The 26587-nt window shown below is 39.2% G+C and overlaps 1 protein-coding gene across 15 annotated transcripts in view; it reads right to left on the bottom strand.

Moving 5' to 3' along the window:
* The window catches only part of FHOD3 (formin homology 2 domain containing 3), a 377539-nt gene that overhangs the window by 122581 nt on the left and 228371 nt on the right, over positions 1 to 26587 (bottom strand). For all 15 annotated transcript variants that reach the window (XM_042048634.1, XM_042048643.1, XM_042048636.1 and 12 more), the window contains exon 7: positions 1560 to 1671. In XM_042048634.1, the coding sequence (XP_041904568.1) occupies positions 1560 to 1671 (112 nt within the window). The remainder of the gene's footprint in view (positions 1 to 1559; positions 1672 to 26587) is intronic.

Raw genomic sequence — 26587 nt, 5'->3', positions numbered from 1 at the left:
GTCTTAAAAGTCTTTTCCAACCAAAATGACTTTGTGACTATATTACACTGATGACCTAAAAAGGAAACTAAATATAAAACCAGAAAAAAAAAAATCTCTTAAGTAGCTAAGTACAACTGCTTAATGCAAATAATTTAAAAAATAGGAAGAAGGAAAAAACTGGGTATTTGGGCTAAGGTATTTGCAAGAGTCCATGAAATAATCCACCAAAACACAGGTATGAGAATTCCTGTAAAATCTCTCATTATGCTCTTAACATATGCTCATCTAACTACATGCATCAGTTTTTCAAGTCTTATGTTGTTACTTAAGTTGTTTTATTACTTTGGGGAATGTAAATGATTGCCTAAGGCTGTTCTATAGATAGAGAAGGCAATACTTTGTTTAGGGTCCTCCGTTCTCCTTTTTCTTTAATGATTTTACTAGCATGTTAGTAGATATATGGCAGTTTGAACATATTGAGAATACCAGTGAGTTCAGAAAGCTGATGAAATACTAAGAATGACTGAAAAAATGAGTCACGGTGCTCACAAGTACACAAATATTGTAATTATATTTATGCTTATGGCATTGTAAGGTTTACTGGTTTTAATTCAAAACAGAAAGCCAACTTGCAGAATTCACTGTTTTGAATTGCCCCTGCCTGCTTCCCTGCTATAAGAGATAATTTGGGTTTTTTCTTTTCAACCCATTCTGATAACTGAAAGCAAAATCTGTCTCCTTTTTCCTATTTCTGGCACAAGCTTTCTCCCCAGCCCCCAATATTTTCTTGTTTCACTTTTACCGTATCAGGTCTCCCAGACAAGTTCAGTATGGAGGCAGTTGCTCCACAGAGGGAACCTTGCTTTCAACCTCCATGTTGGAGACCACAACAATAGATCTCCTAACCTCAAAAACTCTCCTTGAGGCAAAGGAATGTTTTGCATCAAGAGAGAATGCCCCAGGAGCTTAGCGATGGCTTTGTGAGAAGAACAAGAAAGAACCATTTTTGTTCTATTTATTTGTAAAAAATACAGTATACATATTCAAGTATTTCTCATGAGCCTGAAGGGTAACAGATTTCGTAGTATAATATCTGCTCCAGGGCTTTATTTTAATGTAACAACATATGGTTTTGCTTTTACTATAAAGCCTGTACTATTACTGACCTCGTCTCTCTCTTCAAAGGGATTACACTGATTAGATATCATTGTCTCTTCTAAATCAGACTGCTGCTTCCCAGAAGGAAGTGGAAAGACAGTCTTGCCCAAAGGAGCCTCTGAGGTCAGAAGATACGGGGGGGCTTACTTTGCATGTGGGTGCAGGGAAAGAGCAATGACTGGTGCCCCAGGAGGCAGTCAAGTGCCTCAGTTTTCACTCTTCACTTTCCCATTATAATTAATTCTTCAAACAACCTTAGATTACACGAATACTTAGAATATGCTTTTAAGAAACGAAGGGTGTGTTGCACAAAGCGGGCATCAATGACAGCAACTCTAAAACCACTGAAAGCAGTGATGAAATGCCACCTTGATCTCAGCAGTGCTGGGATTTTGCAATCCCCTGGTAAGGCTACTCACCTCTCTTTTCATCCACGATAGATACCGCCTGGATCAAAAGCGGTGCGTTGGATTCTGTGTACTCCACAAACACCAGCAGCAGCTTCAGTGCTGTCTTTACCACCAGGCGAAACTGGAATAAAAGAGTGTGACTTGTCATTCTCCAAACCACAGCATTCCCAGATGTGTGAAATGACACTGGGCAAGAGGACAGCAGTCCACATCTGGTAATAGCACACGAACGGAAGAGATTAATCTGTGACAGCACGGAAAAAATGAAAGGTAGTCAGCTGGCTGAGAGTTTCATTCACTGGACAGTGCTCTCCTAGAGAAGTCCCAGCAGTCAATGAATCCAAAGGGAAGCTTAATACTGCCACATGTAACAAAAGGGTGAACATCCTAGCTCTGCATATCCCCAACATTGCTGCCCAAAGCTTGATGTACACAGAACCTACTGAGCTAACAAAGCATATATTTCTTTATTTCTCAACACATTTCTTTATTTCCTCCTTTCACTCTGAGCCTTTAATCCTGTCTAAATGCTGTATGATGGGATCATTTCCTCCTTATGCTTTCTTCTCTTCTTATAATGCTACTGTTCAATGCCTAATTTATTAAATAGATTGGTCTTCACTATTAAACACCACCTGGGATGAAGTGTGTTTAATCTCCAACTCTCCCACCCTGTCACAAAATGTGTGATCTACTGGAACTGAGCACTCAGCCTTCAAGTTTTCAAACTCAGGTTTTTTTACATTCTTAAGAGTGAGCGTTCATCAAAGACTCAGCATTACTAAAATGGATCTACTGGATATCCATAGCCAAATTCTATCCATTTCACCACAGAGCTCCCATTTCCTGAGAGGATCATTTGACTAAAAGAGCCGAGTAAGAATTTTTAAGGATAATCAAGTATACGATTACTTGGCATGATAGGTATGTGAAAAACCAACTCTCTACTTGAGGGAAGGATTTTTTAATAGGCAGGGCCCTACATGCTGAGAGGACTTTTACTGGGAGAATTGATTCCAGGTCAAATTTGCTGTACTCTCAATCTAAATAATAGATTATTATACAGTTTCTGTCAATATTGGCTAATTCCCATTCCCAATTTTTTTTTCAAGTTCTCTCAACATAACTCTCCTAAGAAGCAAAAAATCATTATTAATAATTTCATAGATACACACACATGGTCGCAAGACAGTGACTGTGTCTATATTCTAAACAAGACTGCAAGTGCAACCAGCATAGATTCAAGCTACTGTGCCCACACAGCCACCCACAGACATGCACTGGAGCTCACTTGGAGGTAATGAGCTAAAACGCAGCTTGCCGCTATTAACACACAGTTTAGCGTCCACAGTGATCCAGCTACTTTCCTAGTTTCTTGGGGTTTACCCACTCATGCAGAATTGAGCTTAATGCATGCAATGGCACTACTGGCAATGCAGAATATTCTGCTGTTTGAATCTAGACTTTTTCAGGCTTGATATGTTATCAAATTGTTGAATTTTAGGGCTTACAGCCAGGAAACGCCAGTGACAAACCTGACAAGGTCCCTTAAAACTCTTGGTTAGTCTAATTTGCAGTTGTACTGCTGCAGTGATACTTCATAGATACATGGGGTAGACAAATTAAAGGAAATTGAAACCCGATAACTGAACAAATCACTTCCCCACAATTGCACTGTACATCTGTGTATTCAGCTGCCAGGCCAATACCATGGTGTTTCTGGTCTGCAGTGACATATCTCTTAGGAATCAAGTTCAATTGTTTAATAAAAATATTGAAAGAATTTCCAAAAAGTGTCCACTTTTTTTTGTTATTTTGTAAATAGGAGTTTTATCAGGTTACTATGAACTATTCTACCATTAACATACTTCCCTGATAACCATTTACATACTGTCTTCTAATCTGATCAGGGTTTTTTACTTAGAAAGGAAAGCTTAGATATTACTTTTGATGGTTCTTAAAACCTCAAGTCTTGGCCACATGGTGACAAGGGGGTGCACTTACACTAAGTGCTGCATGGCAAAGTTCCCATACATCTCCATTTGACAGCAATCAGTGAGGGACACACCGGGCTTAACACTATTTTTGAAAATCTCTTTTTCTTCCAAAAAGAAGAACCTTTGGCAGTACTTTTGCTCAAATTGTTGCCTGCTGTCCATGGCAGCTGCTGCAATAAAGAGCAAGTCCCTCTGCACCCTGCAGATCCTGCAAATCCTGTGAAGCCTCAGGGCAGCCCACTGCACTTGCACCAGACCAAGGCTCAAGCTGGCTGATTTCGGGCGCTGTTTGCAGGTATCAGCTTCCTGTGCTTAACAGCATCTGCTAACAGATAGTTTTGTAAGGAATAAATGCCACTCGCAGTACCAGAGAAAAGGAGTGACTAGAAAAGCTCTGTTTTGCTGCTTTGCTCCCCATTTTGGTACCAGAAGGACGCTGTAAGTTCAGTTCACTGTAAGTTCAATGTGCCCTGGAAGTGGAGGTGCTTTCCCCTGAGGGTGTACACCATGGGTGCTTTCTGCTTGCAGTAACAAACACTAGCTTTGAGAAAACCTGCATTTAAAACAACGCTGTTTCCTGCTTAATAGAAAATGGCATTTGGGACTCCTGTGGGCACTTTTAAGCCTGCCTGCTGCTTTGGACACTTTGGGCAAGGACAACACCAAAACACTGCAGTCCTAGACCAAGCTGCACAATGCCTATACTGGGGACTTACCTAGCTACCCATGACCCACACAATCTTTGTGCTCATCCTGCAGTGCTTTTCAAAACTGCAGTAACAGTGCTTCTTAACAGGAGCAAGCAATCACTGAGCAGGTGCACTGCCCCTAGGAAACTGAAATCTTCAGCCAGGCAAAGCCCCTCCAAGACATCTGATAGCCTGTCACATCCAGATGAAAAAGCAGTCCAGAGCCTGACACGCTCACACTAAAATCAGCTCTAATTATCCACCGTGGCACCAAGAAGTCTCTGAAAGGTTTGTTCAGGGACGCCTGGTGCCAGAACCCATGTGAAGCACAGCCAATTTTTTTTATGTGGCCTCCCATATGATGTCCTATCTGTTAAATGTTCACTTTGTGACCACCTGTCGGCCTGAAGTTCCCATTTGTGATTAACTATTTGACTGTCAAAGTGGGAGTGCCTCAGAGCTTCCTGAGTGAGTTGTAAAATGTGTTTGTAGGACATACTGTTTCAATTCATTAGATAGCTACATTGCAAATAAAATAACTGAATCTCAAAATTGGGAGATTTCTTAACAGGAAAAAACAGCAGCAATTCACTGATGTTCTTGCTTTCCTTTGTGAAGTCATGGGATTTTTTGCCCGTGATTATCACTTTATTTCACATGATTTACCAAAATGGAACAGCAATGAGAGCAATAGAAAGATGCATGTTTCATATTTCATTCATAAGGAAGTGAATCATTAATAATTTGAATCACTGTTAAAAACTTCATGAGAGCTTTTAAGACTGTTTTTGGGATTTTTTTTCTGGTACTTACATGCTATTGAAGAGGGGAACAACTGCTTTCTGAATCAGCTTCACTAGTTACAGTTTTTTTTAAATCCATGGGCCGTACACACTTCTATTTCAAACAGGACTAGAAAGGCAACAAAGAGGTAGGCATGCTAGCTCAAAAAAAGTCCTGTTATTGTCAATTTGCAAACATTAGTTGTTCTAATTAAATCCAAATTTCCATCCTAAATATTGCTGCTTAGTTAAAAAAGAAGGCTCATTGAGGCAATATGCATACTCACTGGCTTGGTAAAGTCCTATTTTAACAGTTCTGAGATTAAATCAGGATTCTTGAATATCCAAACAGTGAAGCATCAAAACCTCTATTAAGCTAGAAAAGAAAGTTCATGTTGTGTTTTTGTATCATGTGCAAGCCAATTTATAGAGAGGAGATGATGTTAGCATCTTCTGGCTAAAGATAAGAACAAGCCAGCAATGCAAAAGGAAGAAGAAAAATTATAAACCTTTTCCCTCTGACTCGCTTTACCTTATACAGTGCAGTTTGGCAATCCCTTCCCTTTTTATCTCTTTATATTTAGACAATTACAGACTCAGCCAAGGATACCATACAACAGGCTACAAAACTCATGTCTCATGGAAGGGCTTATCCCAGTTGTTAATCACTTGTCTGGAAAGGCTTTAACCTTTACAAGGAATGTTGTCACAAAGTTCATTGACTTAGAGACCAAAGCAACATTTGTAGAGTTCAGATTAAAGCATTCAGGATTCAATTATTTTTCTTTTTAAAAAGGAAGAAAGTAAAAAGAGAATAGAATAAAAATATTTTACTTTGGGAGATGTAGCTACTGAGGATTTACACTATTCAAATTTGAAGGAGAAATGGGCACTGGATTTTTAAATAAAGATTTACTATAGCCAAATCCTCTGAAACCTAATCCAGGTGCAGACATGGGCTTACTGTAGGTCACGTACTTGTCCTCTTGGTAGGATACAGCCAGGCAAAGCTGCAGCTGAAGAGATACTCAGTGCAACCACTGTTCAGCCTGCCAGGTAGAGGTGCACAGGGAAGCTGGAACCCTTTCCTGTGGGGTGCAAAGATGCTCCCAACTTCAGATCTAGTGCGGCAGGAAGAGCCCCTTGGCAACCCACTGGCACCTGCAATGCAGCTCAATTTCATGTTTCACAAAGGGATAAAAATCACCTTCTGGTCACAAAAGGAGGAAAGATCTTCCTGGAATGGAAGGTTTTGTATACATATTTAAATTAAAAAAAAAAAAAAAAAATATATATATAAAATATATATATAGTGTATATATATAAATCCACTATTTATTATAATAAACAACAAACATATAAAATAAATATTAATACTATATGGTAATAGTATAATATATAATATTATCATAATACATTGTTTTCCTTTGTAATAATCAAAAAAAAGAAACAAATATTGAGCTTGAGAGAATCTCAGAGTAATAATTTAAGTTGGAATGGCCCTAATATGATTTTCCTTCTTAGCTTAGATGAAAAAATCCAGTTCCCTTCCTCATATACCATGTGTTCTACCCCATCACACCATCATGGTGAGCCCCTGCTGGACTTGCACCAGTAGATAAATATCTATCTCATACTGAGGAGCCCAGCACTGGACTCCTGAACTCCTGATGCAGTCTTATCAGCACCAAACAAGGAGAGGCATTTCCTTCAACTTGGTGGCTACACTCCCATCAGCCCAGCCCGGGATGCAGTTGACCTTCATTCACACAAGGGCACACTACTAACTCCTGCTCCAATTCATATTCTCTTATTCAGAATGAGTAGACAGAATCAAATGATGTGATGCTAAAAGAAACACCTGTAATTTTGCCTGATTTTAAGAACAGAAGGGATAATGGCTTTAAATGGAAAGAGAGTAGACTTATATGTTAAGAAGAAATTCTTCACTGTGAGGGTGGTGATGCTCTGGTAGTGGATGCTCCATTCCTGGAAGTTTTCAGGGCCAGGTTTGATGAAGATTTGATAAACTGATCTAGTGGAAGTAAACCCAGTGGCAGAAGGGTTGGAACTAGGTGATCTTTAGGGCTCCTTCCAACCCAAAACATTCTATCATGTGATTCTATGTCATCCCACTACTTTTTAATTAATATGAAATTTTCTGTAATCTCTGGAACAACGTCATTTCAGTGTTTCACAAGCTGTTCACCTGTATTTATGTAAAATGATGTCTCCACTGCATCCAGCATCTTAATGAACCTTTCCCACATGTGGCCTGCAGAAAGCGAGCCAAGAGCTCCAGCACTGAGTGCACAAGCAGGAAGAGCCACCTCTGGTGTGGTGACTGGAGCTCAGCTGTCTCAGAAGCATGCAGGGCTGGCTAAAAATCAGAAAGAGCCTTAACCTACAGCAAGAGCTTTGGAAATGTGTTGCACAGAGTGCTTACATAACCCAGACAGAACTGGGTCTTGGGGTGCCAAACAAGCAAGGGGAAAGACATTAGGGGGTAAAACATTTGAAACTCCCTAATACTAGGATTTGCAAGTGCCTTACAGAACATAGAAACAATCCAAGTTCTTTCTAGACTCTCTCTTCTCCATTTGAGGTCAGTTACATCACTCCAAAAACAGGTGACAAGTCTATTTAGTAATTCAGTTCCTTTTTATTCATAGTTCCTGAAGGCAGGAATGATCACAAGAATGAGATCCTTCTGTGTCACCTAAACCAAGCGTTTCTAATCAGCCTTATTTTCCATCAGAATTTTAAAGCAGCATCTTTTAAGGATGAAAAGTCTAGAAATTCAAATAACCTACAGATTACCAAACAAAACCTTGTAAATGAGTGTAACCTTTCTTTACCAGAAGGGAGAAAGAATTCATACATGCTGGGGCCCTAAAAGCTGCTTTATGGACCACAGTGAACACAGGCCACTTCCTCCACTTTCTTTTCAGAGAGGCAGCATCTGCCCAAGTCACAGGGTGTGCATGGCACAGGGAGGATCACAAAGCTGGGAAGCAACACTCAAATACAGTATGCATAAAATATGTGAATAATCCCATCCTAGGTACTGAATATTGTGTACACCTGGGCATTTTACATCATTAGGGATGTAACTATTAAACAATCTGTGTTTCTGTGGGCTGGTGTACCAGTAGAGCAAATAAGACTCCATGTGATGCCATATCTATGTTTCAAGCAATGAGATTTTTATAAGTTGGAGTATATAAAAATAATGCTAGGTACCATTTTAATATTCAGCCATTTTTGCTCAAATCTTCAAAGAGGGATGCTTAAATAAGGCAAATAACCTGTTGCTAAGTGCTTTTCAAGCTCTGGACTGAAGGTGTGAGAGGAGTTAGATTGAGATGAAAACCCCTATAAGCTTAGATGCAAGATGCTCCAAAATCATCAGTTAAACAACAGTCTTTTTATTCTGAATGTTCCTTTAAGTTTTTTCCTCCACAGAATGTGTAAGGCTAGGAATGGCAGAAAAATACATGCATTTACTATTCTGAAAATGAAGTTTCTCAGAACTTTGCAAATGGTTTGGGTAATGATTATAAGTTCTGTGCACTGCTACATATGTGGCGTGCATCTGTCATTTATCTGTGGTGAGACTTCTGACATGAAGAGAAGGAAGGCCATTAAAAAGAAATTCATCTGGCCTACCAACAAAACACAGGGATAAGCAAATAGCGATTAGTGAATGGTCAACAGGAAAAAAAAAAAGGCTCATGCCTGGAAATTATTATTTACACCATCGATCATGGTCCACAAGAAGGGGAAAATATGAAAAAAAATCTGTACACAGAAGTGGGCAATTCATACAACAAATCAAAGCATACTGCAGGTCAAAGTGGCTCTCAGATGAATACATGCAGTTCTGATGGGAGCTTTGAAAGAATATGTTTGGGGTAGAAATCAGCCCTGTATTAAGTCCTCTCTAATGAACTACTGATGTAGCTTCATTTCTCTTGCAGCAATTGCCACATCATACAGACATTGTTTGAATAAACCTGAGGCTGCAGTGGTTGGAACAAGACAGGAGATGCTCTGGGATTTTTTTGAGCATTCACCTCTCCTCCTATTGGAATACCAGTGACAATATTGAAGAGGTGGGGGAAGTGATTTTCTCCTCCTGTGAAGTAGTCTAAAATGACATTTTTCTTTGTCTTATGACAGGATGAATGAAAGACCATTCACAGCTCTCCAGGACAGCACACCAAGTGAAAGAAATCTTGCTCTGCTTTTCTCCCCTACAAGCAGACCAATCCCCTCAGGGTCTCCCATAAGAACAGTTCATTGTGTAAAAATTGCATGTAATTATTGGAGGACAGGGTAGGACTTGGAGATTACAGGACATAAAAGGATTAAACTTCTTTACTCTCAGGTGACTCCTGAGCTAGTATCCTTTGCACCTTTGTCAGGGGCCCAAGCACAGGCCTATTAGGTATTAAACAGTTTTGAGCACCTTTCTATTTTGCTTTTTCAGATATTGCTGAAACAGAAGGGTTTGGTTTCAATTAAAGTTTTAATTTTTTCCATTGCAAAACACAAAACAAAAATATTTCATTGGAAATTTGCCATCAGCCTGTGTCCAGACCGGGAATTATGCTTCACTTGTAAAGATTTACACTCTTGATTTTATTTTCTTTCTGTCTTCGGACTGTGCAGTTTCATTGTTTTCAATCTGTTGATTCTTTTATTAACCAGTCCCAAACACTGGTATCTTTTAGTACTCCAGGCAAATAAACACCATCAGTACCTCTAAAACTGTCTTCTCTGTCCAGATAAAGATTGTGATCGATTTATCTTAAATAAGTATAAAACACTTAGCTTGAGAGAAACCACAGTAACATGAGAACCAATTTCTGGTTAAACTCATGCTTGTGTGTAATGTGCTATCAAACATGATAAGGAACAGACCTCTTTATTCTCTTTTTGTCTTCTACAAACATGCACCTTATTTATATATAGCACCAGTTTTCTAGCATTTTCCTGTTATGGATCACAGAGTAAAATTGTCTAGTAAAGTCTGTTCCTTTCATGAGATGGCAAATTCTTGGATAGGTACATACTAAACTAGCTTTATGCAAAACCACCACCAACAAAATATTATGATATGTATAATGTCATTCTAATACAGCTTAGAGTATGGAAACATACTGCCTGACTAGGCAATTTTTTGGTAGTTCCTGCAAATGCATGACCCTAAAGTCTGCAAGTCACAGTCAAACCAGTTTAAACATGACAGGTCTTTCGGAATTAGTCATATATCTATTAAATACAATGTGTGTTTCTGAGCAGCAGAATAAATGAAAAAGAACCTTTTTTCTCTTGAACACTACCCTGATGATCTGTTCAGCAATGGATGCAACAGTCAGATTTCATGTTTTGGTGAATAGTAAGGTAAGTAGATAATAAGCAACAAGATTTGAAACTATGCAGAATCAGAATTCTGTATTAGAAATGAGTTTGCAAATGAAAATTGATCACAAGAATGGGGTTTGTGTGCCTACATAGGGGAAATATGATTAAGGCCATTTGGCACCTCTTTTTTTTTCTTATGACTGAGAAGTTATATGCTGAGCTTTCCAACCAGCCCCCTAATTTGATGTATGATGTTAGCCTTGAACTGCACTGTCCTCAACAGATGGTCATTGGGCTGAACCTCTGGCAACAGGAAAGATTTGAGAGATTGGAAGTTTCAGCAACTTCTTTTCCTTGGGCAGGGCCAAGTTGATATTTCCTTAGCTGTGTTACAAAAAAATGGGAGAGGAAAAGATTTTTTATGAACTTAATTGCCAATAGGAATTTATCTTCACTCCCTGCTCCAAAATCCCTTTCATATCACACTCTTTTAGCTTTTGTTATACTGCTGAATGACATCTTGGCTTGTGAAAACATTTAATGTAATACAAAGTCACCTTACTCAAGAAAAAAAGCAATTAATTTTGAAGAGAGAAGGCGTTCAACAACCTATTACTGAGGTATCTCATGCAAAGCATTTAAGGATCTGAAAAAGTCATCTCTAATTAATCAAGTCATGCAACAGTTCTATGATGCACCCTGTGATTGATCACATTTTATGTACAGAAAAGCTGAAGTACTGTACATTTAAAAGGCAAAACGGAAGATGTAACATTGCATCTTATTTCCTTTTTTTTAAGCCTCCAAGTCAATATTTGACTAACGTGTGTTTTCAGAAATATTTTAAATTCCAAATGCGGTCTTCAGATTTAAGATCAAATTACTACTGTATCATTTTCTTGAGAGATTAGAAATTATGTAGAAGGAAACTCACTTGCTCCACATCAATTTTCCATACCAAACTACTTTCTTCCAAGACCTACTCCCTATCATAGTCAGACCTCTGATTTAATATAGGCTGTTGACCAGAAATTCCCTCATGACAGCAGCAGAGAGTGCATCACAAGCTTCAGACCTGCAGTATGTTTGATATAGGAACTGTGTACGAAGCAGCATATCAAAACTTCAGTGTTTTCAGGACATTAATTTTCCTCCTGACCAATACACAGAGTGGCTCAAGTGGAGCTCAGAGGTCACCCTGTCCCTGATTGTGAAAGCCATCACTAATAAAATGAATGAATTATGGTCAAAGCCAGAGGAAAACAGAGAAATAACAAAACTATTAGAGTACCTTCTCTTGGAGCCTCTTTACAAAATTAAACCCACTCAAATACATGACAGCCATGAGGAGCACAGCATTTTCATCCTTGTTTCCTTAGGCAGCTGTGCTGTTCCTCCCCCTGCCTACTTCTGGACTCTTTCCTGTAACTATGGGATCTATCTGCCCACTGCATTGTCATTCTTGACAGTAATGGAACTATGTTCCTATTCAAGTTGAAAATGGCATTACAAACGACTCCACATCAGCATTCTCATAAGAGAAAAGGAAGTTTCCAGTCATTTTGAAAGGGACCCAGCTAGAAAATTATTTCTCAGGCAGCTTTCCACCAGCCATGCTGCAGGCTGCCATTTGCACCAAAGACAACAGACACGGGACATAGAGCAGGACTGAGCCACCAAGAACATGTGGGATGGCAAGGAAAAAGCAAGGAAGAAGGAAAACAAAGATAACAAATTGCTTCATTAGTTCCACTGCTTATGAAACAACTTGCTAGAGTTAGTGGCCTTGGCAATGTCCTGTTTAAATAATATCAAGGTAGAGTTCAAGGACCCTAGGGGAAAAAACTATTTGAGTTTGCAAGTACAGTGGAAAAGTACTCTATTATTATTCTGTGGTTTTCTGCGCGTGAAATTTGTTCTTTCAACAGTTTCATTAAAATGTACTCATATTAAATACCCAAACTATGGCTGTGTTTAAATAACTTCACCCTGTAAGTTTAAGGATATGGTTAGCAGTCCTTTCCTGACACTGTCCAATCTCATAGACAACATTTCAACAGCAAAAACACAAAATCACAACAACCTATGAATAAAATGTGTGGAAATGGTTGAAGACAGTATGTCAATTAAGACTCCAAATTATAAAATATTACCTATTGCAACATCTTTCTTAAGCAATTCATTGTTAATATGTTATTCTTTCTAAGCATCCTAAAAAGTGACAAAGCGGTTTGAACTACTAAAATGATAAAACTGTTGAAAGAACAAATATCACGTGTTAAACCATGGAACAAACCCACCACAAACTCTTCTTGGAAGAATACCTAATAAAGTAAAACTAGAGAAAGGACATATATATATATATATACATATATATACACACACATATATGTATATATTCTACTTATTAGTAGAATGATAAGAGTACTAGTATTTTGCTCTATGTATCGACTGAAGATTTTTCTCTATTCTCAAACTTCTGAATATTATCAGGCACAAAAAGTTACTCAGAAGCAGAGGTTTGACTGCAAAACCACACACTTATTTACCTTTGGACAATTTGCCAAATAAAGTCAACGAATAAAGATACTTTTGGGGGACATCTGAACATAATAGAAGCAGTCACATTTCTCCAGCAATCATCTGTTTTTCTGTCCCAAGTCTGGAAGAGGTCGCTATCCCCAAATCCAGTTCCCATCATCAGTCTAGTCCAGATGCTTTTTTATTTAAATCAAAAGAACTTCAAGATGAAAACAAAAATGTAAGAGACCAGACACATTTCCAGCTTCCCATGTGGTGGGTTTCTGAAGCAAGTGGCAGAATACTTCATGGAGCCATTCGGAAGCCATGGGGACACAAGTCACTGCATATCAGCTTAACTACACAGTCCTAGCAGTGTCAGCTTATTCTAACTCCCTCCTTTGCTGAAAGATGACAGGGATGGAGATATTCTCAATTTTGATTTTCATAAATGCTAGCAGGTATGCAACTTCTGCATACAGCTGGACAACTGCAAGAATATATGATACTATTGTAGGTACTCTCACATTACAGTGATAACTATTTTTTAAGAGTTACAAAGTTCAGTGTTCAAAGAGAAAATGTAGTTCTGCTATCTCAAGCTACCTCCTTCCTATGACTTGTATCAACCAAACTCATCATCACATCCATCCCCAATTTTACAGCAAATCAAACAAACATACAAACTAAAAATACATATGCTTGGTTTTGAATCACAGAAATGTGAAAGAGTTGGAAAAAGACTCTTCAGACTCCTGCTTGGATAAGAGAAATTGAATTGTTTCCATATAGCACTTCTGGTGATGTGGCCAAGGCTTCCCAATATGGGCTTAACTCTAACCACACTCACATTCACTTGTGTTCCAAAAGTCTACAGATTAGATGAAGTTAACTTCAGCTTCATTAACTTCCATGTCCAGATCCCAACTGTAGTTTGATTAAAAGCAAATTCCTTTGTTAAAACTCATAAAAAGGATCTGGCTTTTAGAGTTTTCCTCAAAGTATAAAGCAAACTTCTGTGGGTACCACTACAGCAGGAAAAGGAGGAGGAAGTTCAGGGTTAATCACTTAAGGATTGAGGTTGGAAGGGATCTCTCTGGAAAGCCACCTACACTTAGTTGTCCAGTACTGTGTCTAATTTATTAAATGTGGCTAAAAATTAACAGATATATAAAAAATATGAATTAAAAAAAAGGTGATTCTTAGATACATATTTTAAACCACCGTTTATTTTTCAAAGCATGACACCTGCAACTTATTTTCTGCTTCTCTCTTACATACCCTACCAGCCCCCAAACACACATATACTGAAAGGGGCAAAAAAATCCATAATGCTTATTTTCATCAGATCACAGTGATTGCCTAATTTCAGTGTACCAAAGCAGTTCCACATCTGTTAAGATTCAAATGCCCATACATATACCCAAAATGTACTTTTCAGTTCACAAATCATGTGAAGACGAGACCTTTTATGCAATGAGATTCAAGTAGTTCTCTGGACACCAGGTGTGGTCTGGGATTACAGTAAAAATCTGTGATATTGTAGCTTAAATGAATTACATTTTGTCAAGCACTTAAGACAATACTGAGTGGTTGGCTGAGGAACCTCCAATGACTCACAGGATTTGTGTTTCCGCTCCCCAGCAGTACCACAGTAATAACAACGCTCGCTTTGGGTCTAGTCTGACAGCAGACAGAAAGGGATAGAAACATGTTTTCTATACAGCAGAATTGGAACATGGCTATGACAAGTATTCAAGGCTTGGAAACTCATGTTCAAAACTGACAGGTCCAGCAGAGCTTCTGAACTAACCCATCTGCATGTGTAGTCTCCCTACAACGTACTTTTCTGGAAATCTGGATGTGCAGCTCAAAAACAAGCCTGGACTAGGTTCCTACCTCCCAAGCGAGATTAAAAGAGTCTCAGAAGTGCAACAGAACATCCTCTGAAATCACTCGAGATGTGACCACAAGACTAAAAATACCAAACAGCAATATGATAACTGAAGTCAAATATGTGCCTGTATATTCCTAGGAGGCTGTGGCTACCAAGCTATAGGTAGGTTTGCAGCAGTGGTGACCAGGACAAGGATCAGATTCCAGAGTCTGTATTTCTCTTCATTTGACCCTTAGTGCACTGTTCTGGACCTAAACACTAAGCACAATTTGACCAAGCCACTGCACAGTGAGATGTGCCTCTATTGTGGCATTATTTAACGCATATTTCAGTTTTGTTTTGTCAGAATGAAACATATTTCAGATGCAGTATTTAAGAATTATTCAGCATCTGGGACTAGTGTAGTTTTTAGCCAAGTAATTGCCACAGTCATTCAAAGAGCTGAACCCACAGAAGCATGAGATCATAATCAGCAGTGATTTGACTTGCATCATAGATCAATTTTGAGCTGTTTTTTCAGTTCTTTGGGACCAGTACAGAAAGAGGGATAGAGAGGAGACAGGGGGCAAAAAACCCCACCAACAAAAAAACCCCAACCCTTTCTTTTTCCTGAACTAACCACCACAGATTACTTCCACTTTCTTCTGAAGTCAAGAGTAACTGCAGACAAAATCTGTAGATACAGTGATGCCCTAATGAGGGGCAGCAGTTCACAAAAGCAATAAAATAAACTGCTCCAGAACATGATCCTTTGTATCCAAGAAAGCTCAACTGAAACACACTGTGGTAGCTGTGTAATGTCTGATGGGAATAGTTCCTATAGATTTAGCCAAGAGCAAATGTAATTGAGATTTGACCCTTTCAGTGCAGTAGAGCACAAGTTTTGAAGAGGTGACTTTATTGAGAGTACTAAAATCCCACTGAACTCTTACTTTTGGTGTTATTTTGCTTGTTTTTAGAAAGATTTTCATGGTAGGCTCTCACAGCACTTAACAAGGAACACTTACTTAAGCCTCTAAAGAGTCCATAAAAGAGATGAGAAGTATTATGGAGAGACCATGTGAATAGCATGAAAGATACTACCACAGTGACCATGGAAACACCAGAAAAAAAGGGTTTTTCTGGTGGTGTTTCCACCCCCCCATCCCCCCCAAGTTACTACATGAGCACATTTCCTTTTATAAGAGCAAAATGTCTCACAATATTTGAAAGAATTATTTTAGGCTTCTACATAGGGATTTAGTTGAACAGTTCTTGAATATTATTCTTATTAATAATAAAAATAACAACCGCAACAGTTTTGCCAATGCTACAGAGCAAATTAAGAGTCCTGATAGACAGTTGCCTGCTTTAACCAGGAAAATAAGATCTCAGAACCTGGAAGGGACTGCATTTCAGTCTTGCTGCCAGAGATCTCTCTGTACTGCCTCTGAGTAGTACAGCAGATCAGCCTAAATGCATAATGCCAAACTAAAAATCTTTGCAAGCTGGAAGTCCTACTGCTCCTCCCTAATTACTGAGTCATGTTTTTTTTGAACCCATATATCCACAGCACAATTCACAGGAGAATCAGTGCTGCTCTAGCTCAGCATAACCAGCTACAACTCATGCTCTGAAATCATGTCTTTAACTGCAGCCCTGACTTTTTCCTTTGAGCTCCTAGACAGCTTCCCACAAATGGGTATTGTCTGTTCAGGATGGCAGGATGAAGGCTAAAAAGCTGTGTAAGCTATGGAGATGAGTAAAATTAACCAAATAACAAAGTAGAGGCAATAGGCTGCTACAGATTCACAAATAAATATTTCACATTTGCAGCTCAGAAGAAAGCTCTGTGTTCTGAGCCCCCTAGAAAAACAAACACGTAAAACAACTACTTTTAAAAACAGAGACAGCCAGCAGCTGCAGCTTAACTATTTTACAATACATCTTTCCCAGCCATGGGAGTGGGACGAGGATGTGCTTGCCAGCCTCTTCAAAATCTGTGCCCTGGCAGTATTCCTCAGCAGGCAGCCAGGTAGTTCCTCCCCAGCACTTTGCAGACAAAACCATAAAATTCCATGATAAGTAATGCCATCACCTTGATGAAGCTAGGTGTGTTAGAAATACATGGAGTTAAAGAGAACAACTCCAGATTACAAAAAATACCCCAAAAGTGATGATGCATTTCCTCAGACACGCAGAGAGTTTCATTAGTTGTATGAAGCTACAAATACCCAATACTAAAGGATACCAGCTGCCTGAAAGGATAGCACAACTCAGTTTATATCAACAACCTGTGCTAGATATTAAATGGAATGGGTGTTCTAATGTACGTAGTCCTCCTCAACATTGTATTCTCTAGGAGCATTTTGCTCCAGTCCTGTCCTCACACTGTTTATTCATATCCATCTGTGCCTGCTAGGTGGTGCTGTGGGATGGCTTTTCTAAGGCAGAAAAGGCAAGCTTGCTTGTTTCATTCTCCTCACTGATATTTTTTCCTTCTGCATGAGAACAGCTGCAGTGTTTTCTGTATCTTGGCTGTACAGGATGTGTCCTGTCAGGACTTCTGTCAAGCATGCAGTGGCCACCACCGGGGATGCTGCTTCTCCAGAGTAGTCAGAGAAAATGAGTGTATCAGCTTTCATCTGCATGTGTCCATACCATACAGGAAAGCTGGAACCTCAGATGGAGGCACAAGGTATTAGTCTAAAATTTTCCAAATTTTAATTTCCCTTTGGTTCTAAAGATACAGGACATTTAAACAAACTCTTTTCCTTGACAAAGAAGGATTTAAAATTAAATCAGACACGCAAATCAAAAGCATGGTTTCCCAGGAAAGAGAAAGACAAACTTCTGGAGGTCCAATGAGTGAAACGTCTCCCTTTTTCCCTCTCAGACTGCAACTAAGGCTGCAGGTAGGTTGATGAAAGGCAACCTACTGCAAAAATTTCAGAAGACAGCCCTTTGAAAAGGGTGGTAATCAGAAGGATGCTGGTTTAGGCTTCATTTTTTTTTGGTAACTAACCAATAACTCAAGTGGCAGGATGCTATCAGTGCTATAACATCCACAGTATCATAAATGGTGCAGACTGGGACTGAACTATTCAGACCGGTAGGTGAAGTAAGTCTGGTGATGTCCATCTGTTCCACATAACTTCAAGTTGGTTTAGCCAAAGATGACAAATAATCCTAACCCACCCTTCTGAGCAGAAGGGAAATAAAACAAAACAACCTCCAAAATGAGTAACTGCAGTACTACATCATATGATGACATCAAGAAAACTTTGTGCTTGGTTTTCAGATCCTGTCCCATGGCCCAATGCCTCAGGACACCCTTGGAGCCCTTGCTGTTCCTATAGAAAAGCCACCCTAGTAAATGTCAATGTGTTTTTAACACAGCCTTCAACTTCTGTGTAGTGAATTGACATTTTCTGTCTGATGCTCTGCTAGGAATGATCTTCCATTGCCAGAAACTGTACTTGGGCATTCACATTACATCCTTTCATCAGAAGGGGATGACAAGGAAACAAGAAGGGAAAATTTTGCAGGCCAGCGACGGAAGCTGAAGTATATATCATGATTCTGAAGAAGTTTGCCTCAAATCTCTCTATTGGATCCACAGCTATTACAGACATCCATCTGAGCAGTGCAGATCTGGAAGCAAACCTACTTTCAGGTGGTCTGTCATGTCTTTCCCCCTACAGCCACGCACAACCCTTACTGCAAAAGGCTCTACAGTCCCCGTGTGCCTGGAAGAGTGGCTCAAGAGGCACCAAACATGACAGGAATGTGTATTTGTGGAAGCTAGACTGCAGGTGAGAAAGGCAAAAAAAGAGACATTACCTGAACAGAAAGCACTGCAAACCACAGAGACTGGTAGTGACACAGAGGAGCAAAAATTATGAATTTTTGGAATTTAGGAATTCTATTTTCTCTATTCAATAAATATAGTAAAACATTTTAATAAATTTAATGTACATTATACATTATGTATTTTTAATATATAATGTATCTTCAGGAAAACACAGTGAACTAAAACACAGTCCCCAGGGATTAACAATTTTGAGGCAACTCCATACATTAATACCTGTGGGAGTAATTTGTCCCACTTTACCCTCTTTTTGACAAGACAGCTTTGTCACATGCAAAGCTTAATTTGGGAAGTGGAAGTGTTCAAACTGCAAGTTAGAGAAGTGTTACATTTCCCTCCAAAATCATAACAATAAGATGCTTAGACAATCACACAGTGACATTTAAAGAGCAGTGGAGAAGAAATGCTTTCTGAGAGGTTGCTTTAATTTTATTACTGAGCTAAAGAAGGAAGCTGTTACACACTGCTGGAAATGAAAAAGACAAAGCATACATTTACTACAGTTCTGTGTCTTCTACTAAGAAGAGGAAATTCAAAATAAAAGGGGCCAATCTACAAAAATTCCATGCTGGCTGAGGTATTAACAGCATTTTATATATTGAACATCACATTCTTGTTTTTTATTAATGTGGTCTTCAAAAAGGAAAATAGTGGAGAGATAGAGGGGGGCAAACCAGGAAGCATCTGAACTCCTTGTTCAATTGCTGTGATCAAAGAGGGTCAGAATATGGGAAGAGAGTACACAGCATGCCCAGATGAGACTCATTTCAGTGTATCATGGGAGGCAGCTAGAGAACCTGCTGGTATGCTGGAAATTATTCTGAAAAGTCTTTATATGGTATAAACTACTACTAGAGGACTGTGAAGGGAAAAAAAAAAAAAAAAAGGAAGAAAGAAAACCTATAAAAGAACCTTCCTTTTGATCTTGATCTTATGAAAAGTAATTGAGGTCCACACATCTTACCAGACCTCTTTCTTCCTAACGACAAGTCCTGTAGCTGAGGAGACCAACATAAAATCTTTGAGGTAACCACAATGAGTCCTGGGCGATAACCTGGTGAGAGACCTGAGCTGGCTGCAACTCAGAGGTTCCTTGGGGTGCACTACATGCTGAATATAGAGCCATCATGTGTGTTTGGGTAGCTTCCATTTTTGATACAAAATATTTTTTTCTGTTATCCAAGTATATTCACCTAGTAGCCCTTGCTTTAAAGAACAACTGTATCTAAATACAAGAATGACAAACATTTTTGAGTGATGCCAAAAGAACAGATATGGTAACAATTAGTATCGGGTTCAACTTTCACCTACGTATCTGTCTTTACGTATAATCTGTTCTTCTACGCCCTTATGTTCTTACTCCAGGGCTCTAAAATCCAAATACCAATTTTCCAGATGAGGGACCACGGCAAAAAAGGATTTGAAAACTGGTTCAAGAATGTGCCTGGAAGCTGGATTCAGCCTGGGTTTCCCAATGTAGAAACTCTCTCTATCTGGGCCATTCTTCCAGGCTAAGCTACAAGCAAAACACTGGTATATTAACTGCTGCGTTGGCTGAACTGTCTCGGATCTGGTTTACATGACGCTGCAAAAAATGTTGGATACCACCTTCTTTCCTGCAGGCAGAATTCCACTCCTGCACTATATATATGGGAATGAGGACAGATACTGATTTAAGAAGAAAATTAGGATGAATTTAAGAGGAAAAATAAAGGCAATGAAGTATATACTAACTTAGTTTCTGTTCAAAAAAGAGGACATTCAGGAAAATAACTGAGAGAAGATTAAGCAGCACAAGTCTGCAGAAAAAGACAGATCCCATAGACCTCACAGCAGCAGCCACAGAGTACACAGCAGTACACAGCAGATTCAAGTCATACTTTTAGAGGAGTAAGACCTTGCACGGACAAACATTTGAAGAGACTTCGTGTGGAATTTCTGCTACTTCCATGCAAACTCTCCTTGCATTTCTGCAAAATCCTGTAAAAAGGATCCACACCAATTGTGTGGTTCTCAGAAATCTTTAATAACAATTTAATAGTCATCAAAATAGAGGTGAGAGGAAGAAGTAACTTGGTAATGAAGTTTACTACAAACAGTGAGAAAAAAATAAGTGATTAACAAAAACATCCTACCCACATCCTATGAATTAATTGAACTCTGCTTCTCACAGAATAAATATCATACTGTATTGAGATAAATATGTAAACTGAGCTCAAAGCTCTGTTAAAATAAGGACGGAATACCTATATTCTTCAAGCCTGATAGAGTAAGTAAAAATTAACCATAATGCCCTTTCTTTAAAAGTCATAAAATCCCAAAATGTTAACACCTACTCAAGAATGCAAAAGGTTGGCCACCTCCTTTCTCCTATACAAGTGCAAGAGTCTTCTCAGCACCACGACTGCAACTCTCCACCCCCATATGCTACATTCTGCTGGTAGAATAACCAAAATTCAAGACACTTAATTAAGTCTCAAGAGATCTGGATGCCAGGTTTGTTTCCTATACTGGTCTCACCATGCAGTTGAGATGAGGTACTGGTACTTTGTGGAAACACACCCATTCACTAGGGTGCATTTTCACAGAATCACAGAATACTCTGAAATGGAAGGGACCCACAAGGATCATGAAGTCCAACTCTTAAATGAATGGCCTGTACAGGGATTGACCCCACAACCTCGGTGCTATTAGAACTGTGCTGTAACCAACTGAGCCAATCTCAGGGCAGTTTCTTATGTGCCATTGTGATCTATCTCCTGTACCACACATGCCACTGACATGGTCCTGTGAGTGTAGGCAAGAAAGAATGACTGAGCACAGAGGGTATTTGTCAGCATTACTGGACTTTTTGCAAATGCTTATTTTAACCATTAAATAGATTGAGAAAACTGTATCACTTGACCTTCACTAAATGTTTGAGCTAACAAATTTGAGATTGGTGACATTTCAATGACTATGCACCAGAAGATGTTTCCCTGCTCTCCAGTTAAACTTTCTAACAGCCCACATGCCCTCTGCCAAGCACCACAGCCACTGTCAGAAAGGATACATCACTTTAACACCTAAGAGCAACAAGACCAGAAAGTAGGCAACCCTGTGAACTGAAGAATTACACATCAGAGTTCATGAAAGTGTTCCCAGAAATTGTGCAGACACAACTGCTTATTTTAATTTTAATACACTCCTGAAAATGAAGCTTATTAAACTCCTGAGTTAGGACTATTGATATTTCTACCCTGCAAAATGATAACATTGCTGTCCCAAAAGGTTTTGCATAATGACCACAATGTGCTTTATACTGGTCAAGTTGATTTCTGCATTTAGATATGCATAAAAATCTCATGAGTATACCATACCATAAGCCTGGATTATAACTAGCTTCTTTTTATCCTTAGAGCAGCCCTCTTATATTTCTTCATTCTGTTTCACCTGACAACTTATGTTTGAAAATTTTCTATGTTTTTTTGGTCAGGCAATTGATTTTATTGTCAAAGACATTTCCCACTGGTGGCTTCAAGCATGCTGGAAAAAGTAGGCTTCATTTTCTTTAGTCTCAGCCCTCAAAACAGACAAACTGTCTGACTGCTCCTTCTCCTTTCACAGCAATGCTGGACATAATGCCTGTTAGAAAACACCAGGAGCTAAGAGCAGATATTAACAGCCAGGGCGTGAAGCACAGCCCTTTGCTCACAAACGTGAATGGTAACAGGCCTGACACTGAACCGCTGTAGTGAGAGAGACCAAGGCAATTTTAAAAGCTAGCACTGGCTTTAGGGTTGTTTTTCAGTTTTCCCCCCACCTAATTCTAGTATAACTCTTGCTTTTTTCCTTCTTTGCGCCTTTCCTTCACAGTGAGAAATTTGTACATCTGCATAGATGCATGGTACTTTCTGGGAATGGCTGGACATATTTCACTCATCTCTAACCTCACACTTTCTTATACAGTTTTGAACAGATGAGACTGAGTGAAAAGTTGGGTCTGAACATTTGCCACATTGTTGGCAGTTAATCATTACATTTTCTCATTCCCCACTTCAAACGAGTTGAAATCAGATCTCTGATGTCTTGTGAGGGAACTGTGTGTTTTCTAGTATCTCCTTAATCTACAAGAGTTCATTTTGAACACAGAAAAATGTGTATTCATCCCTCCCAAACACTCAGAAGTGAATGCAACAGATGGAGTTACAGGAATAGTTAGTGCTGCAGGACTCAACTACTTTTATGTTTGATGGAAGGACTTCAAAATCTACCTACAAATATGTTTGGTAAAGAGCAGCAGCACTCACAGCAGTCTGTCTGCTGAGTTGGAGAGACCAAAGCAAGTGCTTAACACAGTCTGTGCTGGCTAGTGTATCCTATTCCAAGTTTATTGCAACATCCTGATCCTTATCTTCAAAGCACTAATTAAATACAGTTCAAAATAAACTCAGTTCATGCAACAGTACTGATCCAGTTCCTGAGTGAAAGAGGAAGAAAGCTCTCTGGCGGCCTGGGTGAGCATAGGCTCAAATCCTCAGGAGGTAGGAAATAGGAAAGTTCCTGTAAAGCCAGGATTTCATTTCTCCCTCACACAGCCACTTTCATAACAACAGTTCAATGGCCAAATGCACAGTAGATTAATTATAAGGGGCAGCTGCTAAGCTGAGATGAATGTTCAAGTTTCAGTGAACTCAAAGCAGCTGTACCTGTTCACCACAGCCCAAGATCTTGAGTGCATGGCAGCCCATGGGTGACATTGCAATAATTTTAGGCTTTGAGGGGAGATCTGAGTTTTGCTCTGAGCCGTTCCAGGAAGCAAAGGAGCCAGAAAGCCTATAAGACTGACACCCAGCTAACATTTTTACCTGGTCTAGGCCTGAGAACAGAACAAAACTAGAGGCTTGTCAGAGTTGTGGCTGGCGGTAAGAGAAATGATGCAATCTAAATAGCCTGTGCTTAAGTTGTATGTGGCATCTCATTTGTCAGAAGCTGCAGGAAGGTTTGTTAACCATCAAGGCAGCAGATTGGGAAGAAAACACGTAAAATTAATCACAGTAGGTCCCTAAGCTGTGTGATTTTTCCTGGATTCCTAATTCTTTTAGCTAGCCAGCGTTCCTAGATCACCTTCCAAACACGTTGAAAATAAAGCATAGGACAGTTCTACAGCACAATCTCCTGCTCACAAAAACCTGGCATATGAAGAGACCACCTATACACACAATTATTTTTCAAAATATATGGCTAGAAAATTGAATGAGATACAAATACTTGGTATTTCCAAGACTCTCAAGAATAGCATATACCATCCAGGTTGGCAGTGATTTCATTCAACACGCTTTGGGATTAAGTACTACTAATACTACTATTTTAATCTTATTCGTATCTGTTTAAGCCCCTTAGATTTGTAACCTTCTCCATTACTACAAACCAGTTTTTGATATTTATTTGGAGACCCACTTTAAAATCCAGTTGCATAAGACTGGGTGAGAAATTTCTTGAGGAAAATATCAAATTATGGTATTCTCAACTTTGCTCATGACTTCAGTGTAGCACAGGCATAAACTACTTGTGAAACAGAGTAATTTTGTCAAGCTTTTCAACTGGGTATTACCTCCATATAACCTTAAATGATTCATTTGTTAAAAAAAAAAAAAAAAATCAGAGTTTTTTGTGAATAAGAATATTATTTCTCTCAAAATTCTCATGAAATGACTACCAACCATGTGCATGTTTTAACCCACCACCAGCACCATGCAGAAAAATCAGCCCCTAATGGACTTGTTTGGAGCCAGGTCGATGGGACCCTGAGAAACCTGGTCTAGGGGAAGGTGTCCCTGCATGTGGCAGAGGGGGCCTGGAACTAGATGATCTTTAAGAACACACCCAATGCACACCAATTCTATGGTCCTATGATGCTACGACTTTCCTTTTTCAATCAACAAATTCACTAAAACTATGTTGTTTTATCTGAATTTGCTGGGGTTGGTTTTTCCTTTTGCTTTGAAATAGCTTTTTTTGCTTCTTTCTGATAGAATTACATTATGAAACACTCAAAAAGTAATTTCTTCAATACCAAAGGAAGCAAAAGGTTCACACAAGGCACAACTTGAGAGTTAAAGCTTGCAGTTAACTTTGCAAGCTAGGACCCAGACAGAAGCAAAGTAGAAAAAAAAAATTAGAACAAGATGTGAGATAGGAATCTGTAATCAACCTCGTTGTATCAGACTGGACCCAGCATTCCACCCTGTCTTCTGAGGTTACCCAGCACAACTTTGAAAATGGATTATTTTCCACTGAAAACAATGCCAAAAAGGGGCTTTAGCTCCCCTGGGGGAAATTAGAACAGCCTGGATCATCAAATGGGAAAAAATAATCATTATCAGTAGCAGTCAGAAACAGGAGGAAAGAGAAGGTGAAACTAGACTCGAGTTTTGGAAGACTTTATGCCTTAGAAGTGGCTTTGAAAACCAAGGTGGATTGGCAAAAGCCTGTGGGCTTGTGATGCAAAGAAACATTTGCCTCTCTAGATATAAAGTCCTGTGTTTTTTCCAAGATGTTTAGTCCAGGAATGTACTTTTTGTGAACAGTCAATAGCTAGTCCTGGAGAACTGAAAGCACTGATACACTAAAAGTGTTGTACACTTTCTCTTACCAGGTCAGAGGAATTACCAACACATACGAATGTTTTTATATATAACCTCATACATGCCTACAGATGAGAAATACATTATACGGACTTAATAAGGCTTAACACATGTATGTCTTTAACCTGGTGTCCCTTCTTTTGGGTAAGAGAAATTTTCCAAGAGCCATCACCATTTTTCTGCTGGTGATCCACCACAGAACTCCAGTGCCAGCTACCAGCATAAACAAACGCCTCAAGTGTATATTTACAACTAGCCTAAATATATTTGCAACACAACACAAAACCTTAACTCCAGCTGCAGCAGTAGTAACACATAGGTGACAGAAACTCTGTGAACGTGGTGAAATATCATCTCCCAGGCACCGTGAAGTTGAAACATGAGTGCTACAGCACATGACCAGTTAGGGCATCATCCTTGACGAGTTAGTTTAAAAAAAAAAAGATAAAAATTAGGAAGCAATTCTGAAAGCACTGTTAACTAACATTCAATTGACTCCTAGTTTTATCTTCTAAGAACCAAACTCTCTTGCACAAATGTCCTATGCTAGCACCAAATGCTGAGAGAAAACTTGGTTGGCACCGATATTTCCTATTTACATAACTCGTAGCTTATATAAGATGGTTAGAGCCTTAGCCCTACTATATCTCTCATTTGCATGCCTGCAGCAGCTCACTGCTGACCTCAGGTATGTATTAAAGCTATCTGGAAGCCAAGAGCATGTAACCATACGGCCATAACTGAGTACATACTTGAATGCTTCGTCAAACAGGGAACCACTGATGAATTGCTGCCCATTAACTAATGATGAAATAGCAATAAATGTACATTTATGTTGGGATTATGCTGCCAATGCTTTATGCCAGGGATGTATCAGCCACTGATGATTGGAAAGCAGTCTACAGCCAGCCTTTGAAAGCCCACTGCCACACACTGGTGTGATCACTTATGGTTAGATGCATCTCGGGAAGGACCAGCAGTGGTCCTAAGAGTCTGGGATGTGCCAATAATGGTCTTATCTCCACCTAATATCACTAAAGAATAGTACTGCTGCCATCAGACTTCCAGTCTAGAGCCTATATAATACCAATCAACAACATAAGGTTCTTTCTGTGCCATAGCAAACAAGTCATCTAAGATTAAGTTCCTTCTTGCTTTTTAGTTCTTCACCCTGACACAGCTGGTGCACCTGAACTGGTACAATGGCAACAGTGCCAGTGCAGTCACACCACTGGAATTCTAACCACCTCCCTAAAAACTTTATTCAGAGCAAACTTAGATAACAGCAATAAATTATCAACAACTT

This window comes from Corvus kubaryi, unplaced genomic scaffold, assembly GCF_017639235.1.
Source record: "Corvus kubaryi isolate FWS band 111438036 unplaced genomic scaffold, C.kubaryi_AGA036_p1.0 68, whole genome shotgun sequence".
Lineage (NCBI taxonomy): Eukaryota > Metazoa > Chordata > Aves > Passeriformes > Corvidae > Corvus > Corvus kubaryi.
The sequence above is the reverse complement of the archived record's forward strand: the minus strand, read 5'-3'. Positions and strand labels throughout refer to the sequence as shown.